This window comes from Oryzias melastigma, linkage group LG11 (genome assembly GCF_002922805.2).
Source record: "Oryzias melastigma strain HK-1 linkage group LG11, ASM292280v2, whole genome shotgun sequence".
Classification (NCBI taxonomy): domain Eukaryota; kingdom Metazoa; phylum Chordata; class Actinopteri; order Beloniformes; family Adrianichthyidae; genus Oryzias; species Oryzias melastigma.
The window spans coordinates 12,635,158-12,648,853 of NC_050522.1; the positions used below are offsets into that span (position 1 = coordinate 12,635,158).

The 13,696-nt window shown below is 36.3% G+C and overlaps 2 protein-coding genes across 2 annotated transcripts in view; both read right to left on the reverse strand.

The window, feature by feature from the left end:
- LOC112138516 (hepatic lectin) overlaps positions 1–1,539 on the reverse strand; it is a 12,068-nt gene extending 10,529 nt beyond the window's left edge. The window contains exon 1 of the mRNA XM_024261068.2: positions 1,283–1,539. Coding sequence (XP_024116836.1) covers positions 1,283–1,391 — 109 coding nt within the window. The 5' untranslated portion in view covers positions 1,392–1,539. The remainder of the gene's footprint in view (positions 1–1,282) is intronic.
- Positions 1,540–2,201: 662 nt separating this feature from the next.
- On the reverse strand, positions 2,202–13,372 carry LOC112138316 (major histocompatibility complex class I-related gene protein-like). Its single transcript, XM_036214136.1, has 6 exons — positions 12,740–13,372; positions 11,791–12,057; positions 6,101–6,376; positions 5,667–6,002; positions 5,365–5,426; positions 2,202–3,914 (listed from the first exon to the last, which is right to left on the reverse strand). The coding sequence occupies exons 1-6, from the start codon at positions 12,783–12,785 to the stop codon at positions 3,849–3,851; spliced, it is 1,053 nt and encodes a 350-aa protein (XP_036070029.1). The 5' UTR covers positions 12,786–13,372; the 3' UTR covers positions 2,202–3,848.
- Positions 13,373–13,696: the final 324 nt, after the last annotated feature.

The following is a 13,696-nucleotide window of genomic DNA, read 5'->3' on the forward strand; positions in this document are numbered from 1 at the left end:
TTAAAATACTAACATATCACAAAGAATACTATAACATATTTCTGTAAACTGGGGCTGTATTTTATTGTAATGTCTTTAAAAAGCAATGAATTTGGTAATAATCACTATTGTATTCTTCAATTTTACATTTACAGGTATATAAATGAACAAGAAAAAATGTGACTTTGTGTTTCCATGTGCTTTACCCAAATTAATTTAGCTTTTCTGTGTGTGTATCTGAGTAGAAATTCATTTTACATCTTTGTTACTGTAAAATTAAATAAAGTACACAGAAATTCTACAATATTTTATTTTGCAGTAATAAAGCTGTAAAATGTTTTACAATAATTACTGGTATCCAGCTGCCAGTAAATTACTATAAAATCTACAGCAAATATTTTACAGTGAGCAAAACAGGTTCTGTAACATTAAAAATTAGGTCCTTTTCAGTTCTGACCTTGTTTGTGTCCCGGGCTTAAACCTAATTTAGGACATAGTGTATGTTGCACAACTCCCTGAACCCTAAACTAAAAAATAACACGGAAAACACAGAAATAATAGAGGTAACAAAAGAATTGTTACAAAACTTTAGTCTTTTGTTTCAGTTGTCTCCTATATCTTGCTCTATATTTTAATTAAACTATGATGATTGTTTCTTTGCTATGAATAGTGTTATCTTACAAGGTCAAGCAATATCTGTGTGGAAGGACATGTTTTCAGAATAAGTTAAAAAATAAAAATTAAAATTATTTTAATGGTAATTCTTAACATTTATTATTCATCCATGTTAATATACTGCAACACATTTGAACTGATTCATCCTTTGCTACTTAAAAGAAAAAAAAAATTACTGGATCATTTAAAAAATGTTGTACACACAAATGAACAAAAAAAAATCTTTAAAATATGACTTTTCCTTATCACATAATTTAAGAGTTTTAAATGTATTTTTGGCATTAAAAAGGTAAATAAATAGCGAACAAATCTTACATAGTTCTATTAAAAACATTCAATTTTTTAAAAAAAAAAAAAGACTTTAAAAATAGAGAAAAACAAAATAAACAAAATGTACAAAAAACTGCTATGTAATTACATTAATAATTTTAAAAATTGTTTAAAAAAAATGAAAGAAACTTAAAATGTTAAACAGTGGCAGTGGTATGTCAAATCATAACCGACGACAAAATATGGACACAGAAGGGTCGATTTAAAAAAAAAAAAAGTATGTTTTTTATTCAGCAGACAGATTGAACTATTAGACTAATGTCCTGCGTGAGGACGTAACATCTGGACGGAAACTCACCGCCGTGCTGCACATCTGCTCGGCCACTGAACTTGCCCTGGCTGCCTTCGTCATCTTCCAGCTTGGAGTACATCCCATCAAAAGCCACGGAGCTCCCGGGAGTCGACATTTTAGCAGTGAGAGGAACAGTTTTATGAGTAGACTGACAAAAACCTCTGGCAAAACGTCAGGATCTAGCACGGGCTGGGCTTTTATTTTTGAACAGACGAAAACCGAAATTCCGCCGGAAACTGTCCCGTCAGTTTTGTCAGAATAAAAGCATCGCAACAAACCATAGATATCATATATCTATTTTATCTATGCAACAAACTGCTTATCATCCACGTTATGCTGACTTGTGTTGCGCTTGTTTGTCTTCCTTTGACTTATTTGGCTCGACTAAGTGATTCTATTTTTGTACACCTACATTTAAATTCGTGTCCTGTTCTTTTTTTTTTTTTAATTTACCATGCAATGCATTTTACTTTGATGTGTTTAAACTGAGTTGGCTTTTTTTTTTAAATACATGATGTCCATTACCCATGTCTAAAAAAGCACTTTAAAGATAAAAGAAGAAAAAAAAATCAAAAAACAGAATTTCATCTAATGCCCCACATTTTCCTTTAGTACCTAATGTGGCAACACAAGCAGTGTAAGGTAATGCATCTAGCACAGGATCACATGAGGGACAGATGCAGTTCAGGGGTTTCTTAAATTATAAAAATGTATGCAATAAATACAAAATACCCAGCCTTTATAATCTTCACCGTTTGGGCAATAAGGAGATTTGCCACCACCTGTGCTGAAGGTGCACCTAAAGCATCTGCTACATTAAGGTAAGTGGTGACAGGTGTGGAGACTTTATCTCTTTTGGTGGTGAAAACTTGCCGTGTGCGGGAAACATGGATTTAGTCAAATATATATATTTTTAAATAAATAAAATGTATTATGCATTTTCAGGTATTCTGTCTCGAAGTCTCATCTTCCACAGGTTACACTAAATAGAGTACTCTTTTGTTTTTGCATTTACTTGTCTATCTCTGCCTATTAACTTGCCTTCCTACCGTCCCTGCACCATAAAGATCAACAGTGCGTAAGAATAAACAACTTTACAGACGTTTATTAGGATATTATATTTGTCTTATCTTTACCTCATGATAAAACATTTCAAACACATTGAAAAACATTAAAACACATTAAAAACATAAAAAATGTACAGCTTATGAAGATGCATTGCCAGCAGGTCAGACACTTCATCATGTTTTATATTGTGTGAATAGTCGATGGTCCTGTCGAGAAGACCTTTGTTTCAACAATTCATCTGTATGGAACTTTCATCTGGTTTGTCATTGTTAAAATTCACAATTTGACAATCTAAATCTAAGAAAAAGAAATACTATGGTCAGAATCCTTCACTTAGGCTTAAACTCAAGGTTCATGTCCAGAAAAAAAGTTAGAAGATTTTACAGACGCTTGGAAACAACACAAGAATGTTAAGAAGAAAACAGCAAACTGGAATAGAATGGAAGAAATCCAAAACGTATAAAGATAAAATACAAGCTGGTGCAGATAAATGGAATGAGCTTATACCAAGACCGGACACGTGAGTACAAAAACATAATTTAACTGGCCTGGAAAAAGCAAAAACCCTGACAGACAGAATATCTTTGTATTTTGTGTTTGTCACATAAAATATTTCAATAGAAATAGTTGTAAACAATTAAAGTTTCATGATAAATGCTTGGCAAGTTATAGAAGAAGGAATTCAACATACAAAATAGATACTATAAAAAAAGGAAAGCAAGGAGAAACTAATAAAAGTTTTAGTTCAACATTCACAAGTTAAGAAATTTACATACAAAGAATGTAGCTCCACAGGAGCAATAAAGAATTGTCACTAGCAACATAATATTTTTATCAAACAAATGTATACATTATAATAACTTACAAATATACACAAACACCATAGCTTGTAACATTTAGTTCACCAGTAAATGTTCAAATGTCATATTTGATTCTTCTTCTTTGGTGAATTGTAACCATGTGTATCAATGCTTTTGTTATTTTGGTTAAACATCTCTCTTGTAAATGAGATCCAAATTCTCAAGTGATTAACCTGTACAAATAACAACAATTAAAAAAAATAGACATTATGGATGGCTACATAATTATTAGGATAACTATGCAGTAATTGGTGAGTTTAAGGGAGCAGATTTTTGCATTGCCATACAAATCAACTCAGGAAAGCAGAAAACTATTGGAAAAAACACATTTGATACAATAACATGAAGTTATGATATTATCACCAAAATAAATTCAAAATCCATGACACCTTTACCACTTAACACAGATAAAATGTGTGTAAATGATCGAATGTCAGTTAAACAAAGACATAAATATGACATCATAACAAAAATAACTGCAGAACTCATACCCTCATTAGGTACAGCAAACGGGAGTAAAACTTCAATGTACAATGCAGTACTTTTGTTCTGTCCAAATATTGAAGTGTTCATCATGAACATTCATAGTTCATTAGAGAAGATCTCAGTGCAGTCTTGTAAAACAAACTTTGGATTTGCTATTCTTACATCATCGGCTCTTCATCCACGTGGAGATCTTTGTTCTTTCTTTTGCAGACAAATATCCAAATCTAAACAAAAAATAAAACATGGATTTCACAATTAAATATGCGAGATTTGTTCATATGTCAGTTAAAGTTCATGAGGTAAAAAGAAACGTTTTCCCATGCAATATTATTTTTGGGATTTTACAAAACCACTGAACTACAACAGTGAGAAAAGGAAGCTGGAACAGGATGTCGGGATTCTGCTGCTCTGTATTCATCTGCACTTATATAACATCATCTTGTGTTCCTTTCAGTCTCTGCCAGAGATTTGTCTTTATCTACAAAACTTCCAGCCTTATGGCTGCCTGACAGTTTTTGACCTTGTTTGTGGATTTGGAGTCCTGCATTAGCACCGTATGATAGTTGTTTCTGGATTTATAAGACTATAACAGTTTTGTAGTAGATTAAAAGACTTCAATGTGAGTCATAATGATTTAATACTTCTGAATTTTCAGGAGGAGGATTTTGTCATAAGTATAAGGATTCCCCCACTTCCAGCAAGAAACTCATCTTCATCTTCAGATCTTAGTCAGCCCCTTTAAAGAGCCGCATTTCATGGTTTACTGCACTATTACAGAGTGAACTGCAGTCATCAGCCCTCTATGGATGGCACTTGGATTGTCTAAACTTCTGAATCTTATAAAACTGCTCATTGCTGCCCTCTCTCTGTAGGAAGGTTTTGTAACAGTTACCGATTAAACATAAAATATAAAAAAAATACATTCATGTTTTAAAGAACTTGAGCTAAAAAAAAATAGATCCTTTTGAGTGAAGTGATCTGGCATAACTGTCTGGCATAATCTGTGCCGGTTGAGCTGGTTCTTATCTTTTCCGGGACAGATGATTGACGGGCTTAAAGGAATGCAAAACCTAATCTTTTTATTTTCGTTTTGTTGACCAAATCAGTAAACATGACCAGCAATTTCAGTGTCCACTAATTTCAAACAACATAATTCACGTAATAATAAATGTATGTAATAAATTAAGTAAATTAAATAAATGAATGTAAAAAAACTTGAAAGCAAGAAAGGGTGTGCTTCACCTGATCAGTCTCGATTTAACTGGAATTGTATTCGCTTTTAAAGTGAAAATGCTTAAGATTTAATTAGGGATCATAAATGATGCTAAAAATAAAATGGTGCAGTGTATTGATGTTGACAACAACCACAATTTCTGTAACAAACCAAGAAATGCAGTCTTTGAGCAGATTTAAGTTTAAATCTTCAAGCTGAAAACAACTGAGCTATAAGTTTGTAATAGAAGCAAATTTAATGACTGAGAAACTTAAGCAACTCAAGTACTTTCATTTTTTTGTTATTATGAAAGTCTTCAGAGCATTTGAAGGAGGAGTTACACTACTGCTAATTTCCTACTGTCATGAGAAAAAACTGAAAAATATAAGGGTACAAGCGTTATAGGATTTCTGAGTCAACTAAATTAATGTAAATTAAGTAAACATATCAGATCCACTTACAGTTATTGGTACTAGAAGAAATAGAGCTGCTCCAGCACCCCAGTGATTTCTTGAAGAGGAACCTGAACCAAAATTAGACATTTAGTCAATTATTAGAGATTTGCTGTATTTTTAATTATATTATTGATGTCAGATCTAATTTTATAATTTATTACAATATTTTAATATTAGAGCTAAATGGAAATACTTAAAAAACATAAAACAAATAACTTTCTGCTGACAGTTTTTATTTTCATTAAGACTGTAGTTTGATCTCCAATGAACAATACTTTGATGTGCCCATCAAATTAAATAGTACAAACCTGTATTTACTCTAGCGCTGTTTTTATTTTTGTCATGGTTACTCCTGATCTTGGTTTTGTCCAGACTGACGGTGATGTTTCCTCTACTGCCAGAGAATTGAAACACACAGCTGAAGTGCTTCCAGTCTTCAGGCGTTAATGAAGAAGTGTTCAGATGAACGCTCATCTGGAAGCTTTCATCATCATTGGGGAGGATCTCTCCTTTTTCTACACCTTCATGAAATTCTTCTCCATCCTTCATCCAGAACAGATCGACTGTGTCAGGAAAAAAGCCTGTAGCATGGCAGCTGATTAAAGAGGAGGAAGACTTCTGGAGGAGTGACACTGATGGAAAAACTACAGAGAAAAAAATGGGACACATGATAAAACTGAAAAAGTTACATGTTTCTATATTTAAAAAAAAGATATTCATCAAGAAGTGAATTTAAGTTTACCTGTTCTATGTATATATTCTCTTGCGTATGCCAGATATGTTTTAAGCCAGTCTGGACACTGGATAGTGAAGAAGTATTCAGAGTGTTTTACGCTATCATCATTTTCCCAGCTCAGTTTGGTAACAAGAGCTTTTTCTGATAAAGCAGTCCATTCATGTTTCTGCAGATCAAGTCTTAGGAAATCTTCACCATCATAAGCGTATCTATCAAATCCTTTAGTTTTTCCAGTTTCATCATCCCATTCACAGCCACAATACTGCTGGAAGACATGTTTACCTGGAAGACAAAAATGGAAATGTCATTTTGATCTAATAACCAAAAAGCTGAATGTCTACTCCGTGACATTTGGGGTGGGGGGGCAAGCTCACATTAGTTGGTCAGGGACAGAGATGTTCGCTCATTCGTTCAATAGAACAAGGTATCAGAGAGAACATTTAAAATGTACCAGGACTATATAGCCAAGAAAGATGTCCCTAATTCAAGATTTAAAAGGAACTAAGTGCAGGTTGTTGTATACTTATAAAAAGTAATTGGGCTGGTGGTATCAGTTAAAGCCAGCATGAAGTAGATTCAGCACAGCAAAAAAAAAAAAAAAAAACACACACACACACTCATAAATCAGCTGAAAGAACGCATCAAGAGTAAGAATCAGTGGACTTTGACAGACAACAGAGTTTGCCAACATGATGGAAAGGGAACAAGACTTGTAGATCAGGAGCAGGTTCATGCTGTTTTATCATGGTGTTGGTAGAAAAAAGGAGTGTTCCTAAAGAGGAAGTGATCCTAAATTAAAAAAGAAAAAGTTCTGGAATGTTGGAATTTGTCAGTGATTACACCCACTAGAGAAAGCCTGGAAGGAAATGAACTGATTTAGAATATCCCTAGGATGATGGGGTTATTGTTAGTTGTGAGCGCAGTGGTTAGCGACCTTGCCCTGGCCTACAGCAAGAAAACCCTGGTTCAAATCCCAGCTGGGACACCTCTGTGTGGAGTTCACGTGCTCTCCCTGTGCATGCAAGGAATCCTCTCCTAGATTCCAAAAAAGTACTTCAGAAGCTGACCCTAATTGTTTCTATGTATGAGTGTGTGTGATTGTGGTCCTGTGACAGACCAGCAACCAGGGTGCACCCCACCTTGCCCAACAGTAGCCAAGTTTGCCTCTGGTGATTACCGTATTTTCCGGACTATAAGTCGCGTTTTTTTTCATAGATTGAATGTCCCTGCGACTTATACTCCAGTGCGACTTATATACGAATTTTTAATGATGAGATATGGACCGTAAGTCTAGAGTGCCCTCTTATGGTGATCTATGCAATTACTTTATTTACTTTAGTTATTCAGACGTGACACAGAGGACTAAGAATTTAACGGATTTAGTGATATGGAGTGAGATTGCGTGCAATTAATTACAGTAAAGATACAAAGTTGATGAGTTCTTGAGGCTATAGTTAAATAAAACTGTTATGTTATATAAATGCTACACCTTTTCGTTTTTTTCATGATGCTAATATGTGAATATGTGTTGACACATATTTAGCCTGTTTTCTATTCACTTATGAATGTTATAACTTACCTTCCAGGATGATGTAATATCATTTTTTTCAATCAGTTTGTAAAATAAATTACTTGAAAAAAATGTGACTTATACTCCAGTGCGACTTATGTATGGTTTTTTCTTCTTCATTATGCATTTTTTGGCCCCTGCGACTTATACTCCGGTGCGACTTATAGTCCGAAAAATACGGTATATGGAAAGAGTGATGATTGGGGTAGACTTTAACAGACACGTGGGTAAAGGAAACAGAAGTAACAAGGACATTGGAAGGACGTTTGGTGTTTAGGGCAGAAGGATAATTGTTGGACAAGTTTGTCAAAAGGATGGCAGTGGTGAACACATTTTTCCAGAAAAGAGAGGGACATAATGACATATTAGGAGGGAGGAGCACACAAGTTGATGACATCATATGCAGACGTTGTAATCTGACAGAGATCAGTGACTGCATGGTGGTGGTTGAGGTGAGGTTAGCCAGATACCATAGATCTTGTGAGGATAACCCTGGTAGTGAGGATGATGAAGAGAACAAGAACAGAGCAGAGAATCAAATCTTTTAGAGTTGAAATAGACAATTGTTGTGTGGCTTTTAGAGAAGATTTGAAACAGGTTTTGGAAGATTGGGATATTCCAACTGGGCTGGATATTCTCTCAGATGACAGGAGGGCTACAACTAATATGATCAGGGAGACTCAGAGGAAGCAGGTAAAGAGATTTGGTGGTGGAATGTAAGTTCACTAGGGTGTTAAAAAGAACTGGTTTGGCAAGAAAAGTGGGGCACTCCAAGGACCGAAGAGAGCAGACAGAAGTACAGGAAGAGGAAAAAAGGTCTAAAAAGTTACATTTGTGTTTTTGCGTGGTGGTAAACCACAATTCTCCTAAGATGAAAGAGTATGACTTTTATAAATGGTAAATGGCGTATACTTGTTTAGCACTTTCTACCTTCCTTCAAAGGCCCAAAGCACTTCACAGTCACAGACCCATTCAGACACTGGTGGTGGCTCTGCTGCCGAACACTAGCGCCAACCATCCACTAAAGCAGGTGTAGGGAACCCTGGTCCTCGAGAGCCGCCTTCCTGCATGTTTTCCAATATGCACTGTTCTGGCATGTTCTTATTGGCTGGAAACGCCTGAACCAGGTAATCAGTCATGAGTCGGGACTGGTTCATATGTGTCCAGCCAATAAGAACATGCCAGAGCAGGGTAGGAAGGGCCCGCTTCAAACTGTTCCCACTAAAGTTGGGAGCATTGTTCAAAATGTTTTATCCTCCTGAATCATTGAAATTTCCTTTCACTGGAACTAAGGGGTCTGAAAAACAGGCCCACACCATCATTCCTCCTCCACCAATCCAGTCTGAAATGTCCCGTTCTTCTGCAACCTCCAAACCCAGACTGGTCCATCAGATTTCCAGATGGAAAAGTGTGATTCCTCACTCCAGAGAAGATGTCTCCACTGCTCTAGAGTCCAGTGACGGCATGCTTTACACCACTGCATCCACACTTTACATTGTACTTGTTGATGTGTGGCTGGATGCAGCTGTTGCCATGGAAACTCGTTCCATGAAGCTCTCTCTGTACTGGACTTATGCTGATCTGAAGGTCATATGAAGGTTGGAGCTCTGCACCAACTGACTGCAGACAGTCTATGACCTCTTTAGACTTTCAGGATCCTGGCTGAGTTGTTCCCAAACTCTTTCATTTTGTTCTGATAGAACTGACAGTTGACTGTGGAATATTTTGGACATTTCAAGACTGGATTTGTTGCTCAGGTGGCATCCTATGACAGTTCAACACTGGAATTCACTGAGATCCTGAGAGCAAAACATGCTTTCACTAATGTTTCTAAAAACAGTCTGCATGTCTGAGGGCTGATTTTATATACCTGAGGTCAAACCAAGTGATTAGGACTCCTGATTCTGATCATTTGGAGGGGTGAGCCGATACTTTTGGTCATATAGTGTATGTTTTTGACTAATAAACGTAGACACTTCTTCAAGTCAAAAAGACAAACATCCCAAAAGCAGCAAGACTCACACTCTTCTGAAACCCTTAGCTCTATTTCAAATAATCCTCGATGTGGACTCTGGGAGCAGTGAAGACGATTCTTTTGTTGTGGAATTAGGGTTCATCTTCTCAGATTCCTATGATGAGGATATGCCAGTACATGGATTTGCAGCCAGAACATCCTCCCCACATGATATTTATACATAAGTAGACTAATAAACTAATAATTGTTGAAGAAGAGAAAGATGAGAAGCCTTCATCTGTAAAAAGGCAACCAACATGTTGAAGACAGCCAGTGGTGCAACAAAACATATGGAGAAAAGTCTTTTTTGTAGACTTTGTCTTGTAGGTGAGGGCTACCTGGTCCTCAAAACCTGTTTCTCTTTGGTATGTGGATGGGGGAAGGGAGCAGAACTATGTGCTGTCGTACAACCTAGATCTGATTTGCAACTTGAAGGTCCAGTCATTAAGGTGATCACCACAACACTAGTTTGAGAAGGGGAGGGGGGCATTGCAGCAGAAGCTGAAAGTTCCAGGGATTCTAGTGTTAAAAGGGCTAGGAAGATCTACACGTGATCTTCATGTTGTGAGAACAGTCAGAAATGGAATAAACGTTCAGAGCTCCATCTGTAAAGTCACTGGTACAGAAACTTGCAACATTCCATTAAAGCAGGGGTCTCAAACTCGCGGCCCGCGGGCCATCTGCGGCCCGTGGGATGGTGATTTGCGGCCCGCGTCTTCATATGAAAGATTACCGTTTGTGCGGCCCGCAAGGCTGATATGAATGACAGTTGCTGTGTGCAGAGCTGAACGAACCAATCACAGTGAGGTATATGGCTCTGGAGGCGGGACATCGGCGGACTGTCCAGTGCCTCTGTCTATCAGTCCTTCCTTCCTCCAATCGGTTTGGCGGAAGAGGAGCCATGAAGAACCAAACGTGATTTGTTTGATATGTTCGCGTGCCCTGCGTGGGGAATTTGCGGCTCGTCAAAAAATGTGATTCTGTCGCCGCACCATGTGTAGGATGAGCTACCATCTCTGTCTGTGGATGTCTCTCTTAGAATGAATAGGAAACAGATATGATGTCGAGGAATACGTTTTTTGACGTGTGGACTATTCCTATTAAATCAGAGCTCCTCAAGCTCCGAGCCCCAAACCTGTAGCCCGCCCTCTTTCACCGCGGCGATCCGCTGCTCCCGCCTGTCAAACATGTGATCCTGAGCTTGACTCGCACCTGCGCACGCGTGTTTATGAAATTTAAGGTTCACACACCGGCTGTGTCGGCGCGCATTCCAGTCCATGTAAACGCGAGTAGACGTCCGATATTCTGCTACACGCGTTTGAATAGAACCCCCATGGACAGCAATCTCCGAATGCGCGCTGATGCAGCCGGCGCGCGCACGAGCACCCCACACCTCCAATGAATGGAAATACACAGTTCAGATTTAATTACTGTGAAGAGTTCTACAAAAATCTACATAAAATGAAATCCTTCAAAGATTTTCTCGTTACCGGGGCTTTTTTCTAACTCTGAAGGAGGATCTGTTAATACAGACATTTGAAACTGAATCAAAATAGTTTTCTCTAGTCAGTCAATATGTGGTTTCTTCAGTTGTCTGTATCTGTTGTATGGTCTTTATTATTATTTTATTTATTTATTACTAATTCATTTGTTTTTTTTATTCATCTTTTAATGTACATGGTAAAAAAAGAAAACAACAACAGAAAATTCTATATAAATTATAAATAAAAACATTACACCTCAATTATGTAGTTCGAAATGGAGTAAGAAGAAGTTTAAAAAAACCTTTTTCAATTCTACCCCCTAGGAATATATCTTAAGTTTAATCTTCAATATAAACTATTTCAGAAACGGACATTAACTTCCCTTATTTTTTTATATATATAAATCAACACGCACAAAGATCTATACATGTCGTTCATTATTTATTCATTATTTTGTGTTAAAAATAAAGATATCTGAGAACACTGGAATGTTTTCTCAGCGATTTTCTTGTGGAAATCCTGGTGCGGCCCACCCTCACCTAGATTCTGTGTCCAGCGGCCCCCGAATTAATTGAGTTTGAGACCCCTGCATTAAAGGGACTTGGTCAAACAATTTGAAAATATTTACCTCCAGTTTGATTTGTGCGTTTCATCAATCCATCGATGATGCTGTTGAAGAACCCTTGGTTTTCCTGACACTCTACATAATACCACCGAATATGCTCAGCGTTTTCTTCAATAAACTTTTTTATCAGTTTGTCTCTTGGCTCCGTTCTGTGGATTACCATGCTGCAGCTACCAACATAAACTCTATCCACATTTGCCATCCCCATCATCTCTGGAAATTCTGGGAATCCAGATGTGGCAGTGGAAAAATATTCCAGGTAATGTTTCACTGTAAAAAAAAAAAAAAAGATATATATATATTTTTATTTTATGAACTTGTAATGGACATGTGTGAACCTGAGTTTTATTGGATGAATGCCATGCTTACTTGGAGTTTCATATTCTCACGAGAAAGGTGATTATATGCTACTAGCAAGAGAACAAACAAGACATGCAGCAGTGATATTCTCCTGTGAAAGCCTTAAAGTCTTGAAGAGGCTTAGAAACCTGCTTAGACATACTTTAATTTGGCCTGGCAACTGAACCTTGCTGTAAGTGACTCAATTTCTTTGCCCCTCTCTCCGTTTATAACAGCGATCATCACTCTGGCTGTTTTTTTTTTTTTTTTTCAACCAATCTTTTTATCCTTAAATGTAATACACACACTTTTAACCATGAATTTAACCTTCTTACACGTTTTAAACAAATTGTCATTATAATCTATGAACATTTTAAATTTAAAAGCACATGCTCTGACAGACTTCTTAAGGAGAGGGGAAACAGTTCAACAAACATATTAGTAATAGCTTTCTTTTGTTCATGAAATTAAGATTTGAAACAATACTTTGTTTACAGAGCTGTTGTTTTCATTAAATAAACGTGTGAAAAACTCCTTGCAGGACTTAACAAAAAAACTCAATAGTTATACAGACATTTAAAATTATGAAACCGGAGCAGTGCAATGATCTTACCTGCAGTTACCGAGTTACAGAAAAAAACTAAAAAAAATACATTCATGTTTTAAAGAACTTAAGCTAAACCAATAGATCCTTTTGAGTGAAGTGATCTGGCACAACTGTGCATCTGTGCCGGTTGATCTGGTTCTTATCTTTTCCGGGACAGAAGACAGGCTTAAAGGAATGCAAAACGGAACCTTTTATATTAGTTTTGTGGACCAAATCAGTAAAAATGACCAGTCCACTCATTTTTGAACAACATAATTCACATAATACTACATTTATATAATAAATTAAGTAAATTAAATAAATGAATGTAAAAAAAACATTCCTCTAATTACAAAACTCGATTGGTTTCATGGTAGTTTAAAAAGAAACCTCTGCTCCAATGTGATGGCGTGCAAAAAAAAGAAAGTGTTAAATTGCTCTACAGTGGTTGGCTGTACAGCAATAAACAACGAGTAAATAAATTCTTTAGTTTTATATGATAAAAATGATAAAACGATTTCTTCATTTTTATTAAAGTTCCTGCATTCTCTTTAAATTGAAGGAAAATCTAAAATGATCCAAAAGAAGTTGTTGTTACAAAGTAGACCATTTTCTATTCTTGTATAATTTTCAGGGTGCAGTTGTTGCTGTTACACATATTTCATAATTGTGTTTTGGTCTCCAAAGACTTTTTTGGGTTTGTATATCAAAACATCTCGCTCTAGTAGTTGTAATGTCTCTTCTCAATTTCTTCTACTCAAATCAAACCTCCTTACTTCATTTTATTGGCATACAAAGTGTTTTGGATTACATAAAGCATTTAGTAAACAAATTGTGCTGTTACATGTAAAAAGAAATCCCTTTACAAATCCTGTTTAATTTTCATCTACTCATCTTCTGGAAAGTCCCTAAAAAAGGTTTGTTGTAGGACGTACGGTATATTTAGTTTTTTTTGTGCACCTTTTCCGAAAAAAAAAAAGAATG